Below are 23,514 nucleotides of genomic sequence, written 5' to 3'. Positions count from 1 at the left end.
TCATCTATTTAGAATAATCCCTTAAATGAAGATGAGTATATTATAAATAAACCTCTACCATAACCAAAAGAACTGATGCCCAGACCAATAAAAATGAAGTTTTAAGGTACTGAACACGTTAGATGTTACAGCATTATTGCATCATTGGCTTCTCTGCTGTAAAAATGCATCGTATACATACTTCTGTGAGAAAATGTCTCTGTAAGGACTGCCGTGCTGCAGGGCCATGCCATAGCCTCTGGTGCTCATGCTGTTTCCTGCTATAGTTAACGTGCAGTCATCGTCTGTCAGGGCAGCATACTCTACCACTGCCATGTCCCACAGAAAGGCATATGACTCTCGCTTTGCCTGCAAAAGTTTCCATCACAAACACAAAAAGAGACGCACGTGGTAATTACATAAAGACATGCTTAACTGCTTAGTGGAGAAATCTTAAATGACTTTTAAAAACATTTTCTTTAATCATCAGCGATCGAGAATGCTTTGTATAAACAAACAAAAACTGATTAGATACAGTGTAAATGCAATTTGCATTACGCTTCTTTTAAGGTTAAGAGTAGACTATTTTACTAGAGAAGCGCACGGGAGGATATTTTACTCAGACAAAGCAATGAGCAGTCTGCACACTGGAGCTAAATATTTGCATAGAAATTACCGCACATTTGCCCACTCACACTAAACACTGAAAACATTATGAAAAAAACAAATATTCCTTATTCTTTTTTTCTGGATTTGCAATCTTCACCTAATAACACATTTTGAGACACCCAATCATAAGCTGGAGTTTGAAAATCACTGTGTAGAAAATGTAGAAGAGCCACAGCTGAATCTGTATGGATTTTTATTTATGTATTCATTGTTTTGTACACAGTCCTGACTTTTGCCTCCTGTGGTGTCCTACATCCTACATCTTCCAGAGAAAGACTGTCCCTGTAATAAATTAAGATGAACAACACAAAGAGCCACTGGGTTATGCATACACACATTCCAATCAAACTATGGTTATATATTTATTAGGGGTGCAACGATACACAAAATTCACGGTTCGGTTCGGTTCGATACTTTGGTGTCACGGTTCGATATTTTTTCGATACAAAAAAATGTTCATGCCTTTTTAATTTGTCATTTATTAAAATTATAAATATATATTTTAACTCAAAAGTACAGTTTTTAAATTTAACCCTAACCCTTGTGCGTGTTTTTTATTTTGACAGCGAATGCGCACCTGCGGACCACTTATGTGCAGCCCTGGTTATTTAGCTCATCATATCGCAGCCACAGAAATTCTTTTGTCCATGAAACCATAAAGCTGCACTTTCTTTTTGCCTTATAGTCTGATTTGTCATAACTTCTCCGTTTTGTGGTAAGCTTTTCTTTGGCTGTCACTTCTTCACCCTGACCTGTCTTATTTGGCTCAGCAGAACTAAAATGCTTTTACACACTCACTCACATAAGCTCAGCGATTCTCTGCGCGATCAACCTCTCACATGTTTAAGCTTGCTGCGGGAGATTTCACTTGTCATGTTTGCATAGTAAGCTAACGATTAATAAGACGATGTCAGAGGAATTGGTGCACAAATTATCATCACTCACAGATCAGTGCTGTCGCTCTCTATACACAGTTCGCACGATTGCAAAGTGAAAGCAAAAAAACAAGCGCAAATTCAAACGCGATTTCAATATGTCACATATTGACAGTGGCTCACCGATGCCAATGACATAATTACCCAGCTACATTTCTGAAAGAATGCAAAAGCATTGACATATATTTTTCCTACAATAGCCCGACGGGCAGGGAAGAGATAGATTTTGGTAGCCCGACTGAAAAAAATCTCTAGCACCGGGACGTCGGGCTAGCGATATTGCAAGCCCTGTATCTGATTGAGGAATCACTCATCTTTGGAAAAGAGAGTTTATTACAGAGAAATGTCTCTTTCCAAAATAAAAGCTATACTATCCGCTTCTTCTGGGCTATATTCTCAGCAGCATAAGGAGAATCATGTGCTAACAGCGGTCTAAATGACTCGGCTAAAGTTAGTAGCATGCTTGCTTTTTTTTGTCTGCTTCCACTTGTCTTTGCACTAGGATGATGTCGGCGTAAATGTGCAGTCATATTCGTTGTGTTCCCGCTAGTGCTTTCAGGTTAATCTCGTTGAAATGACCTTAACGCCACAACACGGCAAATCTCCATTAACGAGCTACCTCCGATCACTCCGTGCATGGGGCTAGACGGCCAACATGTTAACGAGCTAACTGCGCTAACACACTAGTTCACACCAATGTAATTGAGCATTGCATGGCACATCCAACATACTGTTTTACTTTAGTCCATGACTCGCTTACCTTCAGGGTCATACGTCACATGAAAACCAAAATAATTCCAAACGCCAGATCTGAATGACGTTCAATTTGCCTGTTGCAAGGAGAGCTTAACTTCTGTCTTGCTAGCTTGCCCTGCGCTCTTCCTTCTGACTATGCTGTCTGTGTTGAGCGCTCAGTGGATCTGCGCTCGACAGTGCAGCCTAGGCGGAGTAGTCGAACACAGATTCACTGAGCGCTCAACACAGACAGCATCGTCAGAAGGAAAATTGATAAAATAAATTACAAATGTTGTATTGTTTGATACATATGCGTACCGAACCGAAAGCACTGTATCGAACGGTTCAATATCGATACGAATATCGTTGCACCCCTAATATTTATATATGTACACATATATAAAAACTGCAGTATTTTGTTTAAGAATGAAGAGCAATGCAGTAAATCAGTAACAGACTAAAATTGCTTTCTCTCATCAAATTAAATGGAGACTAGTTTTCCTGTGATGTACGCATCCTTGCATTGCCTGGCCTGATTACACTCGATCCAATTATCAGCTCAAATAATAAAGCTGTTTTGTGTCAAGTGCACATGTCAGACCCCACTGTAAATTATCTAATTATTATTGTCTAGTGTCTGGGTTAAAGAACGAGATGACAAAATGCACAAACTATTCATTTAGCCACACAGGCAGTTTGTGGGAACAATTAGAAAAACTTTGCAATTTGTTAGATTAAAAGAATCACTTTTTACCTCCATGCTTCTGTTAGTCAGACATGCATTTGTTTTAACTAATTCTCAGCTTGTTCCTACACGGTGGTGTGAGATAAAAAATGCAGTGAATTGCAAGACAATCCCTTATTGAGCTGAAGACATTACAGATGTTTTTAATTAATTCATTTATTCTTTTGCGGCTAGACAAATCCCCCTTCAATGCCTGCTTCTTGTCAATATTTTGCTGTGCATACATTTCCTTTTTGAGGGTGACCTGAAATGAACTGTTAGATTGCTAAGGCATTGTTAAAACATCGTCCTGTGTAAAGCAAACTTTTACAGAACATCTTTTTTTTCTTAGAGACAAAATGCTCTTTCCCCCTTGAAATTGAACATTTTGTTCATGAAGATAAAAATAAATACTCACCTTCTTGATACCCTCTGAAGGGCTGGATACAGAGTTCTCAAAGCCATTGTTTTTGTTGATGACTTTCCACAGCTCAGCATATGTGCTGTCCTGCTCCAGAGGGTTGGTGCCTTTTGCCCTAAAATACTCGTACACAGCCGAGTCTCTCACCGTCCCATAAACTAGGTCCACCTGCTTGGACAGGTCCTGGAATGATCTGCATGGTCACATGAGTGAATTACTTGCTTTGTTTAAAGATAAAAGAAGAAAACATACAGTAACTGTCATGATAATTGAAACATTATAACATTAGCATTAATGTTACTTAACGTTAACATGAGGTTTTATTTACCAACAGATAAAAAGCAAAAATATTGGATATCTATAGGGGATATCTATAAAACCCCAGCAAAGTGTTTGAGATACTGACTTGGATTACTCAGCTCTCAATCCAGTCGAGCATCTGTGGAATGTGCTGGACAAAGAAGTCAGATTCATGGATCTCAAGTCTCAACTGATAGAAAGAATGTGCTGCTAACATCTTGGCTGCAGATACTACAGCACACCTTCAGGAGTCTAGTGGACTCCGTGTCTCGATGGATCAGGGCTGTTTTGATCAACGCAATTTATTTATTTAACAAAAATTAGGCCAAAATGCATCACTACATCACATGATTCAGTAGCTTGCAACACGACTTTTACTAGCCTTAACTTTAAGTAATGGTTTTGGAGGAAGCATTATGCATTGTCGTTCTGTTTTTTTTTTTTTTTAAATCAATTTTGTTGTAGATTTGCGCTACACTTGTGATATCCAGTCCTGGAAAGAGTGGCAACTGTCTTGAATGTTTTCCTCTTGTGAATAAACTTTCACAAATGATTGGTTTTGATGGAAACAGCATCACAATAGCTGAAAGCTCCCAAGCAGCAAACTGCCAAAACTTCTATAAAACTTTTTTTTTCTGCTCCATAGAGGTGGCCACACTTGTGAGGCTCAACTAATCAAGTGTATTTCATTAGCAGCAATTGGCTGCTAATTGCCCTCTTAAGGTGCGCTTAAGTTTTTCACACACTGCTTCTGAATCGTGGCTTAATTTTTTAGATAAATAATGACATCGTTTATTTGTCATGTTTTGTATTTCATCTGAAGTTACATGTAACTAATTTGAAGACATGCCTAGGACCAGATTATTTGTTGCATGTCCCGATACAGAAAAAGATGAAACCTTAAAAGGGGCTGTACTTTATTTTATGATGGCTATGCTTGTGGTAAAATGTTTAGTTTTCAAAGGATACCTTTTCTGTCATAAACTACTCACATAAAGTGTGTTATGATGATAAATAACATAGATGGGCTTAAGGTTTGCAGCCAGCAAAGTTGCTACAACTAACTGTATGTTAGCTTGTAAAATCATGCTCCACTATTTCTCCACACATGCATGATGAAAGAAATCCCCGATGTAGGAAATACTTCTGGTATTAATTCAAGAAACATGCATGAACAAATGCTTAACATTAAAACTATTAAATTACACTTGTCCATGTGTCACAACAAATTCATATTTCATTACTATCAGATGATAAACCAGATACAAGATTCCATTATTTTGTTAATGTTGTATTGTTATAATTATCCACAATAACAGTGACACAGACAATTCCAATTTATTAGATGTCCCTTTATTGCTAATCTAGATATTAACTATTATATTGCTATATAAATAGGATATAAGCATTCCTGTGTTTGCAACCCGGTAGAGCAAAATCAAAAAAAATGTGGCAAACACTAATTCAAGCTGATATCAGCACTCTTTTCCCCTTTCATTCATTATGCCACATAAGTCTCTTGGCTTCTGTCCTTTACAGAAGGACTCTCTTTTCCCTCTATTTAAAATTCAAGATTTAACTTGCCCCTAATGCACTCCAACAAATCAGTAGACCTAAAACTGCTGCCTTCCTTTTTAATGCACATTGGAGCAAATCACTAATCATCATGCCCTTTATCAACTAAATTAGCTACACCTGTAGTGCGATACCACAACTTTCTCCAGCATTGCCAGCACAATGAGTCCAGTGTGATTCACAGTAATGATGATCAGTTTGGGGGTACTGCATTCATGAATGATTATGGGGTTCATCTCAATGGCTGGTCATTAATCCCCAGTAGAACCTGCTCCAAATTGCATTCTACTTTTTATTGGATCTAGAAGTTTCTGCCTCAAGATTGTAGGAAATAAGAAAAAAGCCACTTGCAGCTTTCATTTTAAGATGGACTAATTCTGAAACTTAAAAAGCTAAATATTTGCCAATTGCCAATGCAATGTAAAAAATGTTTTCATATCGCCAATTTTCTTTATTGGTATTCAGCTGATATGTCAACTCAATTATTAATACCTGACAGGGGTGATGGCTATTTGATATGACTATAAGAAACTAAAGAAGAGATGGAACAAACACCCTTTAACCATGTCATGTTGACACTGCATAATTTGTCCAACAGCGGGGTGCTCTACAGCACCACGAGTCAGACAGCACATTATTCACGACTTGTTGTGGCAATAAAACATTGTTATTAATTATTACAAAACATTAATATAAATTAGATTGTTATAATATCTTGTTAAAGTCTCATAATAACTACAAAAAACAAAAGTTAAGGAAATCTGTTCATGTTTTTTTCCCTTGCTTTAACCGTCTTTTTTCCAATTCTCTGAGAAGTCGGAGAATTCAATAGCTTATCTGGAGCTGATACTGCAGGACTAATTCAACCATTTAAATTGGAGACGTATATGGTGTGGAAGTGGTTGTGGAAAGGGGAAAACAGCAAGTGAGAGCAAAACAAACGACCTATTAGATATTTCATGGTCTCTAACTTCTGCTGTCACATTAAACTACGAGCTTTAATTCACTGGGTTAAATATTCCGATTTTTGTCTAACATCTTAGTTTCATAACTACATAAACACTGTGACCTATAGTGTGTTATGAAGGTGCAGATTTAAGATACCACAGAAAAACCAATGGAAGAAGGTGAAATAATTAATAATATGTATATGATATACATGTACTAAGAATCGTGGCCCATTTTAAGTACTTTTTCTGGTTCACCTTTTCTTCAAAGCACTGCATCACTTAGATTTTTGTAATAACTGCAGAAAGGTGAACCCTCTGTTCAATAAATATAATGGCTGAAGTACATTACACAGACCTTTTCCTTTCATTCCTTTTCCCCCACACATGCATGCATAGATTTGTTAGTTTTACATATCTGTAACTGGCCAAAGCAGTGAAAACTGAAACAATATAAAAATCAAGAGAATTTAGCCAAAAAACTTGATCTAATTAGTATTAATCTACAAGGTATCTGAAGGGACACAAGTTATTAAACTAATCTCTCACTTTTTCTTTTGCTCTCTCAAACTAATTCAAGATAAGAACATAAGATTAGGGTTTAAATCACAGCAGGGGGTGAAAAAAATCACCTCTTTGTCCCCAGGCGTAGTAAAGGCTTATTTTGACACACTGTAAACAAAGAGGAACGAGTTGTGTAGTGTTTAAAAATGCAAATGTTCACTTAAGATTAAGTTATTGCTCCTGTTACACCACACTCATGTATCATGCACACACCCACACTCAGAGAGAGACAAATGCAAACATGCATGTGTGCTTAGCGTTGCTCTTATTGGAAATTTTCTAAATGTCATTTCCTCTGATCATTTCCATGTGGACATTCACAGCATTACCTAAATCCAGGGTAATGCAACCTCACTGACAGCAAATGCCCGAGCTGCTAGTTTTTTGGGCTGTATGGCAAGATCCATAACCTGTTTGTGAAAGAAAACAGATTTTTCCAAGAATCAAAGCAACAGCTTGAGCTTTAATGTTTTTCAGATGAAGGAAGGTGGACTGAACCTCACTCCATCTGATTTATAAAATTCAAGTCACATTGACTCCAAGGCTAGGATATTGGTTTTATGTTGGAGGACAAGCTACCAATGCCATTGTGACAAACACAAAGCAGGGACACATTTCAGTTGTGTACATTTGGAGATATGCAGCCCTGTTCTGTCAGGTACGTCGGAGTATTAGTACACATTACACAATGTTGCCAAAAAAGAGGAATGTTGGGATTTTCAGGGTACGGTGCATGTGCTTAGCATTGCTCTAATTCACAGTCCTCTCGGATTATTCCTGTATGGACAGTAATGACCCAGCTGTTCCTACACTGACCAAAATAATAGGACTTTAAATGAAGGTATTAACGTTCCTCTTTCCAACACTCTTCCACAGCTTTTCACAAAACTGAGTTTACAACGTGCGTCTGAAAGAACTGAATTCCAAACCTTTTCCCTGCACAGGAGTGATGTCTCCTTGATACTAGAAAAAAAATTGCACCACACAATACACACCGCTTTTCTTTCCCAAGCCACTCTACTGTATTTTTTCCAGATCAATGAGAAAAAGAGATTGTCCTAAAGAGCCATTGTACATTTTCTATACCATCTGTGAAAATGACACACAGACTGAGTTCTTCCTCTGCATCTCAGTAAGCAGCTATTGCAAATGTTTATCAGGCCAAAAAAGATCAAATTTGTTAATGGAACTGGGTCACAAACAGCCACTTATTCATATTGTCAAATACATATTTAAAACACTTACAGGTCGAAAAAGGGAGAAGTGCAGTAAATTGTTTTGAATTTAATTTTTAAAAAGTGGCTAATTTAGTGTAATAAACTGATAGTTTTGCTACTTTGTGTTGCCAAACTGTGCGAAACTGTAGTTTTCAGAAATTATATTTTCTCCATACAAGATTACCATTTCCAGTGCTTGATAAAAAACTATATCTCAGGCTGTAATCATCAAAATCTTTTTAGGGAACTGTGCTGTCCCCTCTTCTCTTCACCCTGTACACCTCTGACTTCTGCTACAACTCTGAATTATGCCACATTCAGAAGTTTGCAGACGACACAGCCATCATGGGGTGTATCTGGGATGATCAGGAAGAGGAGTACAGAAGTCTGGTGAGGAACTTTGTCGCATGGAGTCACACAAACCACCTGCAACTCAACACCTCAAAGACTAAGGAACTGGTTGTGGACTTCGGGAGGTCTAGAGCAGGTCCACTGCCGGTTCAGATAGAGGGGGAGGAGGTGGAGGTGGTCAACAAGTACAAGTACCTCGGGCTGTGGGTGGACAATAAACTGGACTGGTCATGCAACACAGAGCACCTGTATAAAAAAGCCCAAAGCCGACTGTACTTCCTCAGGAGGCTGAGGTCTTTTAACATCTGCAGGAAGCTCCTGAGGATGTTTTACCAGTCGGTGGTTGCTGGAGTACTTTTCTATGCTGTGGTGTGCTGGGGGAGCAGCACAGCAAAGAAGGACTCATCCAGGCTGGAGAAACTGATCAGGAGGGCTAGCTCTGTGGTCGGCATGAAGCTGGACACTCTGGTGACAGTGGCAGAGAAAAGGACATTAAAGAAACTGATGGACATTATGGACAATGCCAGGCATCCTCTGCACACGGCCATTAACAACCAGAAGAGTCTGTTCAGTGACAGGTTGCTTCTCCCAAAGACAAGAACTAACAGACTTAAAAACTCCTTTGTCCCACACGCCATCAGACTGTTTAACTCCTCTCTGGAGGGGAGAGGGAGGGGAAACAGGAGGACAAAGGAGGGGGGAACAACTAAGCTGTAGTGCCTCTTCACCTCACTGTACAATACCTTTTGTGCAATACTTTTGTAAATAGTCAACGGTGCAATAGACTCAATACTTGAAATGTGCAATTCACTTGTATTTTTATTTTTATTCCTATTTATTCTATTTATCCCCTTCGTATATTTTATTTATATTGTCTCTGTATTTATATATATGTGTGTGTGTATAACTCTGTAACTTCTGTCGGTGCTGTGCTTTTTTGGAAATCGAATTTCCCAGAGGAACCCACCCGAGGGATTAATAAAGTTCTATCTTATCTTATCTTATCTTAGTTTTTACACATATGCAGCATGCATCCAGTCCATACAGTACTTTGGCTTGGGCGGGTCGATCGTGGCTCAAAGAGTTGGCAGTTCGTCTTGTAACCGGAAGGTTGCCGGTTCGAGCCCCGGCTCGGACAGTCTCGGTCGTTGTGTGCTTGGGCAAAACACTTCACCTGCCGCCTACTGGTGACGGCCAGAGGGGGCTTCTGTCAGTCTGCCCCAGGGCAGCTGTGGCTACAACTGTAGCTCGCCTCCACCAGTGTGTGAATGTGAGAGTGAATGAATAGTGGAATCGTAAAGCGCTTTGAGGGCCCCGAAAAGCGCTATATAAATGCAATCCCTTATTATTATTATTATCTTGACTGATAGTATAGTAGTAGTAGTATAGTAGGCAGCACGGTGGCACGGTGGTTAGCACTGTTGCCGCACAGCAAGAAGGTCCTGAGTTCAATTCCACCATCAGGCCGGGGACTTTCTGTGTGGAGTTTGCATGTTCTCCCCGTGTTTGCGTGGGTTCTCTCCGGGTACTCCGGCTTCCTCCCACCGTCCAAAGACATGCAACTTGTGGGGATAGGTTAATTGGATAATCCAAATTGCCACTAGGTGTGAATGTGCGAGTGAATGTGAGTGCGAATGGTTGTCTGTCCCTATGTGTTAGCCCTGCGACAGACTGGCGACCTGTCCAGGGTGTACCCTGCCTCTCGCCCTATGACAGCTGGGATAGGCTCCAGCGCCCCCCGCGACCCTGAAAAGGATAAGCGGAAGCGAATGGATGGATGGATGGATGGATGATAGTATAGTCAATTTAGATTAGCACAAAGGTGAATCGAAAACAGCAGACGTCATGAGGTTTTTTTTTCCAATTTAAAACTGGTCACAGTGTACTTTCTTCTTCAATTTAATTCTTAAGTGCCATCATTTGCAGTGTGGTTCTGTTAAACTGCAACAAAGATTAATGTCCCTCTAAACTGAAGCACACACACACACACACACACACACACACACACACACACCTGCAAACAAAATCTCTTCACAGGAGAGCTGTGTACTGCTTAGCATTCGACTCGTCTACTCATATGTCCACATGTGGCTATTTGTTCAACAGAAGATGGACCCAATGCAATCAAATGCCTCTCTGCTCATTCTTTGGGGAGAGACAGCAGACCAAATTGGATTCACTGACAAATAAAATTTTGGCTGAAGACAGGGTATTTGTTAGGCAGTGGGTCAGAAATCACCGAAGCACTGTGTAGACTGACATGCACACAGATTATTCTTAAAACTCAGCCGCACATGTCCCTGTAATTAAAATACTGTAGAATGTTTAATGCCTCAAGAAATCACCCCATATTATATTTATATATAAAAAAAAATCCACATGTGATTTGAATTAAGCTTCTCTTTAGATAAATCAAATAAATAACACATAGGCAAAGACATGCATTTAAGATTGAAGCACGCAGATGCTTATTAGCATAAGCATGTGGATAAGAAAAAGATAGCTTGAAGCCATTCATGGCTCTGTTATGCTTCTAGTAATGTCCCTTGAGTCAGCTCAATTGGGGCTGAAGACCATTGGTGTGAAGTAAGAAAGCCTGAGCTTATCAGAACTCTGGTCCCTGCTCCTTGTTCCCTAATTGAGGCTAGCAGCTCAAGGCCACTTTAGCTGCTACTAGCATAATACACCCAATTTTCACAGACTGCATTGTGGCTAATGCATGTGCTGGGCTTTTTACCAAGAAGAGACAGATACCGAATACAACTATGTGCTCTCTAGTTTTGATTAGCATCATTTCTTTACTATCTATCTATCTATCTATCTATCTCTCTTTTTTTTTAAGTTTATTTTTTTACCGAACTGCGTTGTCCATTCGTGAAACAGTGAGGTAGGCTGCCAGGTTTGCTGTGTAGGACGAACACACGATAAGGGTGAAAAGCCACCAGCTGCCCATGACGATACGGAGAGCCACTGATCCCAGGATGGAGTCACTTCCTGTTGTGGTACAGACAGAAGCACAGAGTTAAAAACTACAAAATAAGTCTTTGCCTTGCACCAGGTTTGGTTTCAAATAATCACTACTGCCATGATTGATTTATCAGGTCATTCTTTCCTCAATTACAAAAATTGGCCAATTTAATTTTCAAAGTGATGTACTGTACTCAAATTGCTTGTGACATTGAGTTTCATTTCAAAGAATATTTGTGGTTGTTTTTCTGTATCACAAATAAAACAAGACGTAGTGAAAAAACCAAACCAAACCCATAAAATGTTTCAGGTTTTTCAAACATGTTGCTGATAAAAATCAAAAAATGCAACCCATTATAGTACATTATAATACTGCTGAAATATATAGATTCTGCTTTACAAAGCAATCACTGTGATTATGTTATAAGAGAGCCATATGATAATACCTTATGTAATGACTCTATTTTTTTTTACCAATATGATTTTAAGATATTTTTTTTATTTTCTAAAGCAATGTACTCAAAAATTGTGCTAATATTTGCATAAAACACCAGAGAAGCTGTCTGCATGGTGATTCTGTATAATTACTGTAAGATTTAATAATTTACTTTCCCGAGAGCTTTGTGTATTCAAAACCATCTACCCTGAAATGCTACTGTTTTTTTTTTTAATTTTCCCAAAGAACACGCTACTCATTAAAATTCATCCTTCTTTTTTCACCCACATCTTTAATCCTGGCTTTTCCTTGTTTTCCTTGAGGTTAAGAGACTGGTTCATCACATTAGCTTTGGTATCATCAGTATTTCTTCTGTCATACCAACACATTCTCTGCAAAACAGTCCTGAAACAGCTTTTGAGCTGCATGAGAAAAATGTCAGCACAAATTCTAATTTTGAAGTGTAAAGCCACAGAAATGCCATCTGAATGATTCAGGAATATGAAATGTAATGAAAACATATTTGTCTAAAAGTGTCACCATCAACACAACTGCACCCTTATGACATCTCGGAAAAGGAAGAAAAAAAGCCCAAAAAATCTGGGGCCTTGTCAGATGCATAGCACTGCGGCATCAGTCATTTTTATTACATACAGCTTTGATTTGTTGAGGTCACTGAATGTGAAATGTGGCTCTGGAAACTTTACTGGATTTTACCCCACTGCAATGGTCCACTGTGGTACAGTCTCTTTCATCTTAGAAACAAATTGATTAAACCCTTTATTCATAAGGAAATTGTGTTAGTTTAATTTGTTCTCCTAGACAGTTTCAGATAATTTTCTACCTTGGTCTGACCTCCTTTTGGAACAAAAGAAGTGTAGTCCCTGCTTGAAAAAGGCAGTGATAAAAGTCAGCATGTCTGGGCGTAGATAGTCCATTGTGCACCGAACATACAACAAAAACCAGCCAAGTGTTGGCATATCATTATAAAATCAGTGGGGGGATATGATTGCCAAGTTTATGCACTCTGACAATGGCACACTATGCATCAGCAGTCAGATCCGTATCAAAGTGACCTACGTCATCCCCAAGAAAAAAATGCAATCCACTTGACTCAAACAAAAAGTGGCAACGTTGGAACATGAGCCAGAAATGAGGGAGAGGCAGAAAAAAGGAGAGGAATTTAGCTTATCTTGAAATATAGTGGGTGTTGGGTTAAAAAAGGCTCACGGGCAGTGTGCCAGACTTTGACAGATGCAGCTGAGGCTTTAACATCAGTTGCTGAAGTAGTCATTTATCCACAGCGGACATACCTGGATCTCCACCAGATCTAAAGATGGGATGCTCTCTTTGTCAAGGGCACCTTTAGAAAATGCTAAGGTGGGCGCTGTGCCCCAGACTGACTCACTACTGAATCAGCATTTTCTCTACACAGACCGTAGACATTAACATATGTTCTTCACTTGATTTGACTTTTTCATTGTGCTCTTTTGTCATTAATCCCTTAAAGCATTTTAATTGTTTTTCGTGACTTGTTCTATTTCATGTCAGGTTTCACATTCAAAACTGTCTGACTGGTGGGTTTCACTGATATGCCACTGAAGGCTAAATACAGACAGGTTTTCATACAGTCACTATGGAACAAAAACCTGCAATGCCTTGACTCTTTGTTATGACAAATACTGTTCAGGATGTGCAATTGCTGTTTTTGGATGTTGTCATTGACTAACACAAACTCTATTACCCACCTTGTTGCACAAAAGCACCGTAGACAATCCAGATAGCACTCTGAAGCGAAGTGGAAACGGTAGGTGGTGGATGACCGGCTGTATTGTTCTGGCAGCGCACTGCCTGGATGCGCCTGAGCAGGAAGATCATGATGCCCACCACAGGGATGGCTGCAGCTATGCATGCCCAGACTGCCAGATCAAATGGTGCGAGTAAAGAAAAAATGTTGATCTTTTCTTCTGACTTGTGCATCAAAATTCCCACTGAGTAATCCAGGTAGCGTTTGCTGAAATCAACCACGCTCTCACGCTCTGGCGTGATGGTGATTGCTGATACTGCCAAGTCAGCACGCTGTGAACAAAGAACAATACGTTTCCATTTTCAGTAACTTTCTAACATTCTATTTTAAATCAACAGAGGAGATAATTACACTGTCATATGTTGTTAGGTATCAGAAACAAATCTAGTTAACTTGACCTGCATTAATTAGTGAATCTTTTCTCAACACTTAGGAGATTAGATTGGCTTGTGTGTCTGTAAAATCATTTGCCTGTGTATATAAAAGGCCTCCAAGCTTGAATCTAATATGTACACTGACACAGGAATTATCCTTTCTGACAGTGTGAAAACCTTGCGTCTTATTCTCTAGACAAACCATTAGCGTGGTGTTTCTGTGACACTGCTCCAAATGGAGGGGCTGAATTGGAAGGATATTTGTTATGTGCCATCTTTTCATTCTTCACAATAACACTGATAAACCTCAAGAACCTCTTTCAGTCCACATTTTCAATTTAAAAATGGATCTTCAGGAAAAAAAAGAGACAGGAATTTGCTATCATCTCAACTCAAGTCCTCACTTAGACAATTTCTCTCTGCCAATTCGTGCCCTCAGCAGAAGAAAAACCAGAATCTTTTGTAATGATGACATGAAACGTCCATCATAACTAACCTGCTACATTGCTGAATAGTCTGTATGGTTATTGTGTGTTATTGTAGCATTGAAAATGTTCCTTCTGCATTTAACAAGTCACACAGCTCACTCAGATAAACAGTTGAATTAAGTAATAACGTGTATCATGCTGTCATATACCGAATACAAGACTCTAAGTTTATAAAGACACTATGTACAGTGCGCAATATATATACACTTCTGCCTTTATTAAATTGAATCCATTATTATTATGAATCATAACAGTATTTGTCAGGGATCCATTCCAACAGCAGTATTCAGACCCATTCAATCAAACTGGGATGACACCGACTACAAAAAAAAAAGTTTGTTTGATTCTTTCTTTCTCTCTTTCTTTTTCTTTTTTTTATTACTAAGCCTCATTATTAGGTTTCTATTTCAGAGCAAAATAAAAATGGCATGACTCCCAGAAAAAATTATTTGGACTGAAATCTGGACATTGATTGAGTGAGATAAAAAGTAAAACCCACTAACCTTGCCAATGAGCTCTCCAATCATGCCATTCCAGGATCCATTAGGGAGTGCTGAGCCATACTTCCCATCTCCAACTTGGTAGATATCATACTTGAAGCCCAGGATCTTAGCGAGGGCATCTAGCACGTCGATGGAGAAACCCTTGTATCTCTTGGGTTGGCCCAGAATATTTTCTGCCACCATCACAAAAGGTTCTTCCTGTTTGAAACAATATTGTGTCATATAGTAAATGAGCTTTTAGGTAATCTGCTACTAATGTTAGCATAATCTTGAGAAAAGTGTGAATTTTATCTCCACGGCCATGGATTTAGACTTAAACTTTGAAAAGACTAGAGTATGTGTGTGTGTGTGTGTGTGTGTGTGTGTGTGTGTGTGTGTGCTTAATGACAGGAATGTCATTTATCAAAATGCACCAAAATCCCCTAAGGGCCAGATTGGCAACTGAAGCGAGGACACAGTCAGTCATCTTAAGAACAGCAGGGTGACACCTTTATGAAGAGCTTTTGGGTGATCTGCTTTAATCTTAATAAAATAGTTTCCTTAGCAACTGTTGACCCGTAACACATGGCGCCATGACAAATGCTATGGGTCATCAATGTGGAAATTGCTAATCTGAATTTATTGCACCGACTCCTGGTTCTTCTTTATGGGTTGAAAGTGTCAGGGCAGAATTAAATGGGTGAAGGTGGACTAAGGCGAGCTGAGAAAAACAGGAGGGGGACAGGTAATGAGGGGTGGTTGTGGTGCTGGTGGTTAAGTGGGCTGGGGCAAATGACTTGATTAAGTGACACTGCCAGGAAAGAGCTTAGCTGAACTCATGTGAATGAATAAGCTGCAGGTAAATCATGTGTGAAAAAGAGGAAAAATGGAGACTGAGGGGGAGGACAAGGTTAGAGACTTTGCTACTAGAATATGACAAGCGGTCTAAGAAAAGCCGCTGCAGCGTAGGACTGATGCTTAGCAGGCTTCTGCTGTGCTACATTCTCAGGACAAGACAGAGAGCACGACTTAATATTTCACTTTGAAACAGAGAAAATGTGCAGTGTCCTCTCTCATAATGATTATAATGACTGAAATAAATACTTTGAGTAAAAAAATATTCATTGTACCCCTTTCTGTATATTATGCTGAATGTTTAGCAAACTGCCGCACGTGATAGCAGAGGTTCGGTTAAAAGGTTCAGCTTAAAAACATGACTTTACTAGCCGAGGGATCAAGTTTCACTAATCTGTTTGTTCTGTTGTATTTAGTTTATGTTGAAATTCAAGCTTTAAAGAAATATGCAGTGTTGTGTATCATGTAAATAAAGTTTTTGCTTCATGCTGTGCACACGAGACATTTGATCTAACCTGGAAAAGAAAATATTTATTGCAAAAATAGAATAAAAGCCACACAAATTGCAGTTAATTATCAACAGCAAACTTTATGATGTAAACCCCAGGTAATGTCAAAAACATGTAGGGTTAATGTATGAATATCTGAAAAAAATGCAGCAAAACTGTGCTAGTGTATGTGCTACAGAAACACTGATGCTTAATTTGTGGGTAAAAAGAAAAAACTAACAAATGTGTTTGCTTATATTTTGGTGTTTCTTTCTCAGATATTTGCCTACGCAGTTCAAGTGTTAATAGATTCGCTGTACTCCCACAACTTACCAGTAATGTTACAATCTTGAGTGTTACTCCATGCATACCACTTTCTATCCGATTCTCCTTTAGGCTACCATTCAAACCACGAGTGGAGTCCCAGGTTGCCAGCTAATAAGGAGAAAGAGAAATAAGACAGATGAGGAAAAAATAAGAACTTATCAGGTAGCAAGCCTCTAAAGAACAGCTCTGTAATATATTTATTACAGGTAGAACAGAATAAAAACCAAGCATGAGAGCTGAAGTGTTTGTATTGAAGTATAGTGTTGTTTCCCTGCAATGATAATCATAACTCAGTCGCCAAATGCCTACATTAATATGTAAACTGGTTTGATATTAAATTCCTATGTTTTCAACTACAAATGTATTGGCACACACACACAAAGAAAGTGGCAATAAGAATGAAGATGCAAGCAAAATGAATACGATGGGGATATTTTATGCACTTTGTGCTCATCATGTGGAAAATTTGAGAATAAAAACAAAACAGATAAACAGAATTTCAAACCCATCACTTTTTAGTTTGCGTCTCGAGTCTAAGATATCGCTTGACTTTAAAACTCTCATTCCACGCTATCAACTTTTTGAGCCACACCTCACGTCTGTGAGTCTAGTGTTTGTTAAATTCTTAATCAGTGCTGCTAGCTGGACAAGAATTCTCAAGGATCCGACGTGTCATTTGGAGTGGTCTTTGAGATTTGAGCTGACAGGACAAGAATGGTAGCCCACGGTCAGACAACAGACCTTTTTTGCCAACAGCACATCGAGCTCCAGCGAAAACATTAAAAAAGCAGTATGCTATAGAAAGTATGCAAAAGTCACTCATACTATAGTTTTGTTAGATTAGTCTATTTAAAATATAGTAAAGCATATATGAGTTTTATTTTATTCCAACATTTATTTTAAATCATTATTTTAGCTTAAATTTTTTTTAATTTCAAAGAAGATTTTTTAAAAAATGTTTTTAAGCATTTAGTTAGCTTATTCCACCTAACCTCGCTCAGTGGATGCTGAGCCAGCAGATGATAACACTATAATGAACACAAATGTAACCGGCAAATCTTATGCCAAAGAAAACTGTCACATGCTGAAGAGACAGTGAGACCCCTTGCAATCCAGGCCCATCTGTGTGCTCAAATCAAAAGGATTTTGAAACTCTTCCTCAGTTGTTTGATCATTGTCCAAACTGCTACATAGAACATGTGAGCACCAATGGTCTTTCTCTGTTTCATATAAACATACATAAGGCGTGTTTGAGTATTAAAATATGATTATATTAGTGTAATAAAGTGTGCGTTAATAATCTTATCTTAGGTGTTATTTTGTATCTGTTGTCTATTGTTCTTGCAATGTTCTGTTTGACTAAATGTTTTATAAGAAAAACAAAATGAAGAAAAAAGTTACTTACACCATTCACAAATGCAAACTTAAAATTACAAACAACAACACCATCAAGAGAAAGCAACAATTACTGCAGACAAATAAGGGAGCAACAAAAGCATTCATCTGTGAATAAAAAGCAAGTATCTGAGGCAATCACAGAGGCTTTGATAAAACATCACAAGTGCATTTCATTATCAGCTGGATCTTTTGTTCTTCACAGCCCATCTGCAGAGCATGCAAGTTTACAAATTCTCATTGCTATGTATAGCTTTACTGCAAAATGATCGATGAAATGAATCATGCTTGTAGCACATCAGCTTCTGTTGGTATGTGAACAGTTTTCTCCTCCTGCAGGATTCCACTAATGAATTGTGACTTCTAAGCACAGTCAAGGATCATGGATGACTGTTTGTGTTTAGTCACATATGCGTGACTAAAATGTCATTTCTTGCATTAAATCATGTTTTGTTGGAAATATATGAACCTTACAAAGGTTATGAGCATAGCTCTGAAAGCATGTATTCAACACTTCTACTGTAATAGTCAACTTGTTCAAGTTCATGGTGGATAACGGTGGATCAAAGATGGATCAGACTTGTTCGAGTCCATCAGTCCACACCCTATCTCCAGTTCATGTTTTGAGACACCCCCCTAAGCCTCTTTCTTTCTGAGATGCACCAGTCAAACTCACATTTGTCCATTTGTCTCGCATCCAACATGCTGAGTGGGAGAACAGACGTTATTCGCCTCATATATAAGTGGTAATAATGCTTTGGATCATCGGAGTATACAACTGGCTTGCATGTTTGTGTTTCTAAGTGTGTGCTGGGGCAAAATGTCAGTCTGCATTGCTTGCTTCACAGGGGTCTATTTTCTCCATGAGCAGCTTTGCCCTCAGTGAAAAACACTGAGCAATCTGTGCTCTGTAAACTGAAGAACACTAAAGAGGAACACTTCTACTTCACAGAGCTTTGCACACCAGCATGCCACCAGGAAGGTCACAAACAATATATATGGCAAAGCCACACTCCTTGCATCTGAAAGAGTAACAAATGAATGAACACACGGTGGCCTTTGATTACCAGCTTTGAAAAGTCACTTGTAGGTTAAAAATTGCTTTACTAGAACATAATAATGCAATCTGTCTGCAACAAATAAAGGAAATGTGATGAGATTTCCGAGGATGTGACAGTGAAAAAGGATGGGTATTTATGTCAAGAGAGGATGTATTACAAAAAAAATGTTTTTTGTTGTTTGATTTTTGTTGTTTAATGTGAAATGACTTTTTCCCTGCTCCTTCGAGCTCTTCCTTTGATTAGGGTTTAACTTTTTCTAAAGTCTTTGCATCGCTAAGCATTTAGTCACACGTTACAGGACTTTTGAATGAATGAACAAATCTTCTATCTGAGGCTAATGTTCACCTTGTAAATATAATTTTTTTGCTAATTTCATTTTGGACTGCAGATCTTATGATGGAAGTCCGATCCCTATTCAGTCTATGGGAGGAAATCCAAGAATTCACGGGGAATAAATTCCACAAAGAAACAACTGGGAAAATTACGATGTCGCTGAGGGAAACAAATCTTAATTAAGAGTGTCTTGTTAAATGTAACAACGCTTTAATTTGACAATGAGGTACATGTTTGCTCTAATAAAAAGTTCAAGTAGGGCACACACATCTCTGAAAATGTCATGCAATTTCCGCCTCATTCTCGAGGAGAGGCTATGTTGATAGTCAAGTGTATGTCAAGTATGTGAGAAGACAGAAAGCACAGCTGCTACTGAAGTATGAATTCATAGATTGAAAAATAAATAAAGCTGAAAATAATCAGTAAAACCATTTCAAATAGTTAAAATTGATATGTATTCTTTGACAGCACTGTATCTAATTTCATGAATAGACACCAAAGAGAATTATAATATTATATGAAGGTGAGCCATAGATGTTTCTTTGCATAATAATAAGGTAGTACTAACCACTTTTTAGTACTAACCTCCCATTTCAAGTTTTTTTTATGATACAACAATACAATTATGTGAAAAAATAAAGATCAACCTAACCTGCTTCCTGTGAATGGATTTCTCCTGAACGGCAATTGAACAAACTAAGATGATGGTTTATACCACCGGCAATTTTTAATCGCGATGATATGTACTTTTCTTAGAAGACCTCTCCTACAATTTTAAAGCAGTCCTTTTACTTGTGCTATTTATTTAAGTTCAAACAAAGTCACATGTGTTAAATTATTTGGAAGGTGTATGCTTTGTTTGGAGGATATTGTGCAAATGAGAATGCTCTAAACCATTTAAAAAGTCACAACAAAAACAGGCTGCTATTTAGCTAATGGTCATGATGCTCAATAGATTTAAATAATCATCTGTAATATTGCTCAGTAAATGCCAATGACTATTTGAAAACAAAAGGATGGCAGTCAGACAGCTCTCCTTTCACGGCGCCACTACTGTCTCAATTATTGGATGGTCTAAAAAAACTAACAGAGAGCATTTGGTTCCATTTTATGGAAACTTTTAAATGTTCATCATTATGGACAGGGAACTACAGTTTGAGCTAGTTGCAGCTATTCTGCTTGTCCTTTTTGCTAGTTTAGTGAGCCAAGTGCTTACATATTGACAAGCTCATCATACAAGAAAGCTTCTTATTGACCCACAATCTTTGTGTGACTCATCATATGAGTATGCCTACCCCAGTCACTGCTTGTGTCAGGTGAGCCTTTCTAGGTGTCCTTGAATCAACCGTTCTTATTAATTGATTGATTGATTGGTAATTTATTTCAACATGTGAACAATATACAAGTACATTTAGAAAAGAAATAAGAGAGAAAAAAAATACTATACAAATTACATACAAAAAAACATTCTGATTAATTTACATGTTGAAAGGGAGTGGGAAGAAGTATACACTTATTTAATCCCACCCCTGTCCCATAAATTATCAGTGAATATTTAGTCAGCTTCCTTACTGGTATAATTTGTAATAAAAATAGTGAACAGATTTCTGATATACTATATACTATAATATCACATCATGAATTTTTTGTTTGTTTGTTTTTAAATAGAGACATTCACTTAATTTAAATATTTTCCTTTTCTTTATAGATCGAGAAGATCATATTTTTATAACTCTTTTTGAACAGTTTTATGTTTGGACATTGCTTTAATTCCATATTCAGTTTGTTCCATAGTTTCACTCCTTGAACAGAAACACAAAAGCCTTTTCTTGTAGTACGTATCTTCATTGTTTCGAAGTTACAAAAACCCCTTAAATTATAACTTCCTTCTTTCAAAAAAAACATACTCTGAATATTACCTGGCAGTTCTTTATTTTTTGCTTTGAATAGAATTTGTGCTGTTTGGAATTTCACTATATCGTCAATTTTCAATATTTCAGACTGCAAAAATAGTGAGTTTGTATGTTCCCTATAACCTGCATTGTGGATGATTCGAATTGCTTTCTTTTGAAGAGTAAAAAGTGAATGTAATGTGGTTTTATAGTTATTGCCCCAGACCTCTGCACAATAGCTTAAGTATGGTGAAACCAGTGAACAGTAGAGAATATGAAGTGATGTTCTGTCGAATACCTGTTTTGCCTTGTTTAGTACTGCAATGCTTCGTGATACTTTGGAATGAATATATCTTACGTGAGCTCTCCAGTTAAGTTTTTCATCTATTATTACCCCCAGAAATTTATTTTCACTGACTCTTTCAATATCAACACCATTTATTTGAATCTTTGCATTTGTATTTAAACTACTATTTCCAAATAACATCAGTTTAGATTTATTCAAATTTAATGATAATTTGTTTTTATCAAGCCAGAACTTCACTTTACTTATTTCATTAGTCATATCCTCCAATAAATTCTGCAGATCATCACCAGAGCAAAAAATGTTTGTATCGTCAGCAAAGAGAACCATTTTTAATACTTTGGACACTTTACAGATGTCGTTAATGTACAAGTTGAAGAATTTTGGACCCAAAACTGACCCTTGGGGTACACCACAAGCAATGTCCATACATAAGGAGCAACCACCATTTATTTTCACAAACTGCTTTCTGTCACTTAAATAACTCCGGACCCAATCTAAAACTACCCCTCTGACACCATAACGTTCCAGTTTTCTTATTAATATATCATGATCTATAGTGTCAAATGCCTTTGTCAAGTCTATGAATAACCCAGCCACATATTGCTTTTTGTCTATGGAATTTGTGATGTATTCTATTGAATCTAATAGTGCCGATGATGTTGATCTGCTTGATCTGAATCCGTACTGACTCTCAGTGAGTAGTTTATGTTTATCTATAAATTTTTCCAGTCTGTTTTTAAACAGTTTTTCAAGAACTTTTGAGAATTGGGGTAGTAAAGAGACAGGCCTGTAGTTTGTAAAATGGTGTTTGTTTCCAGATTTGTATAGAGGTATAACTTTTGCTATTTTCATTCTGTCTGGAAATCGACCAGTTTGAAATGATAAATTACAGATGTATGTAAATGGTTTTATAATAGCCTCAATGACTCTTTTAACCACTATCATATCAATATCATTACAATCCAAATACATACATACTAAATACATTTAATGCCATACTGTAGTACTGTGCAAAAGTATTAAGTCACCCCTAATTTCTGTATATTTTTTTGCTTTATGACGCATGACCTGAGAGATGTATCTGGGTCTTCAGTTAATTCATCTTCTGTTCATTGAAGCCTTATCAGAAATGGTCTAAGTGAAATTGGGGCTGTTATGCAGCCAAGTTATGAACAAACAGAAGCAAAGAGAAAGGCTGAAATGTGCCAGATTACACACAAACTGGGCGGGAAATAAGCGGCGACTGGTGTTGAATCCAAACTTGATTCAAATTGTCCTCAATATGTACAGAGGAGTTCAGGACAGACGTCTAGTAGGAAAGTGCTGTCAGATATTGATCCACCACACGTTATCATCAAGAAAGTTTCAGATTGGCAACAGCTTCATTTTTCAGGATGATAATGATCCCATAAACACTGCCAGTGTAGGAAAAGCATGCTGGGATAGGAAAGCGCATAATAGAACGCTATCAGTCAGAAGTCTGGAGAATTCCACCTGCATCCTTAAAGAAACGTCATCTGTGACAAGGACTAAAGGTGGCCAAACCAAATACTGACTGAAATTTTGCCTTACATACTATATTCCCATTTTTTTAAAAAGTCCATCAATCCATTTTCTTCAGCACATCAGATTCAAGGGCTGGAGCCTATCCTAGAAGACTATTTTAGAGGGGGGTACACCCTGGAAAGATTGCTAGTCTGTTGCAAGGCTAAAAAAATGCACCAAAACTGTTTGATTTCTGTTATTAAAATACTGCTCCAAAAACTTGGTGCTTCCTACTTTTTATACATTTAGTTGATTTGATTTGATTTGATATACCGGTACCTTTATTAGTCCCACAAGGGGAAATTTCATAAGGCTGCCGACCTATTGCACGCAATGGCGG

General features: G+C 37.9%; 1 protein-coding gene across 3 annotated transcripts in view; it reads right to left on the bottom strand.

Moving 5' to 3' along the window:
- Positions 1-23,514, bottom strand: part of grid1a (glutamate receptor, ionotropic, delta 1a) — a 305,904-nt gene that overhangs the window by 6,398 nt on the left and 275,992 nt on the right. For 2 of the 3 annotated variants that reach the window (XM_085369742.1, XM_085369739.1), the window contains exons 9-14: positions 16,648-16,749; positions 14,993-15,190; positions 13,569-13,899; positions 11,273-11,411; positions 3,461-3,656; positions 182-348 (exon numbers count right to left, since the gene is read on the bottom strand). In XM_085369742.1, the coding sequence (XP_085225868.1) occupies positions 182-348; positions 3,461-3,656; positions 11,273-11,411; positions 13,569-13,899; positions 14,993-15,190; positions 16,648-16,749 (1,133 nt within the window). Of the gene's footprint in view, positions 1-181; positions 349-3,460; positions 3,657-11,272; positions 11,412-13,564; positions 13,900-14,992; positions 15,191-16,647; positions 16,750-23,514 lie in introns of all 3 variants that reach the window. The other variant, XM_085369740.1, reaches the window with a different exon arrangement.

Source organism: Diplotaxodon limnothrissa, linkage group LG13 (assembly GCF_057381915.1).
Source record: "Diplotaxodon limnothrissa isolate DT_005_m linkage group LG13, D_limnothrissa_male_GT1.1, whole genome shotgun sequence".
Taxonomy (NCBI): domain Eukaryota; kingdom Metazoa; phylum Chordata; class Actinopteri; order Cichliformes; family Cichlidae; genus Diplotaxodon; species Diplotaxodon limnothrissa.
Note: the sequence above shows the minus strand (reverse complement) of the source record. Positions and strands in the feature narration are given on the sequence as shown.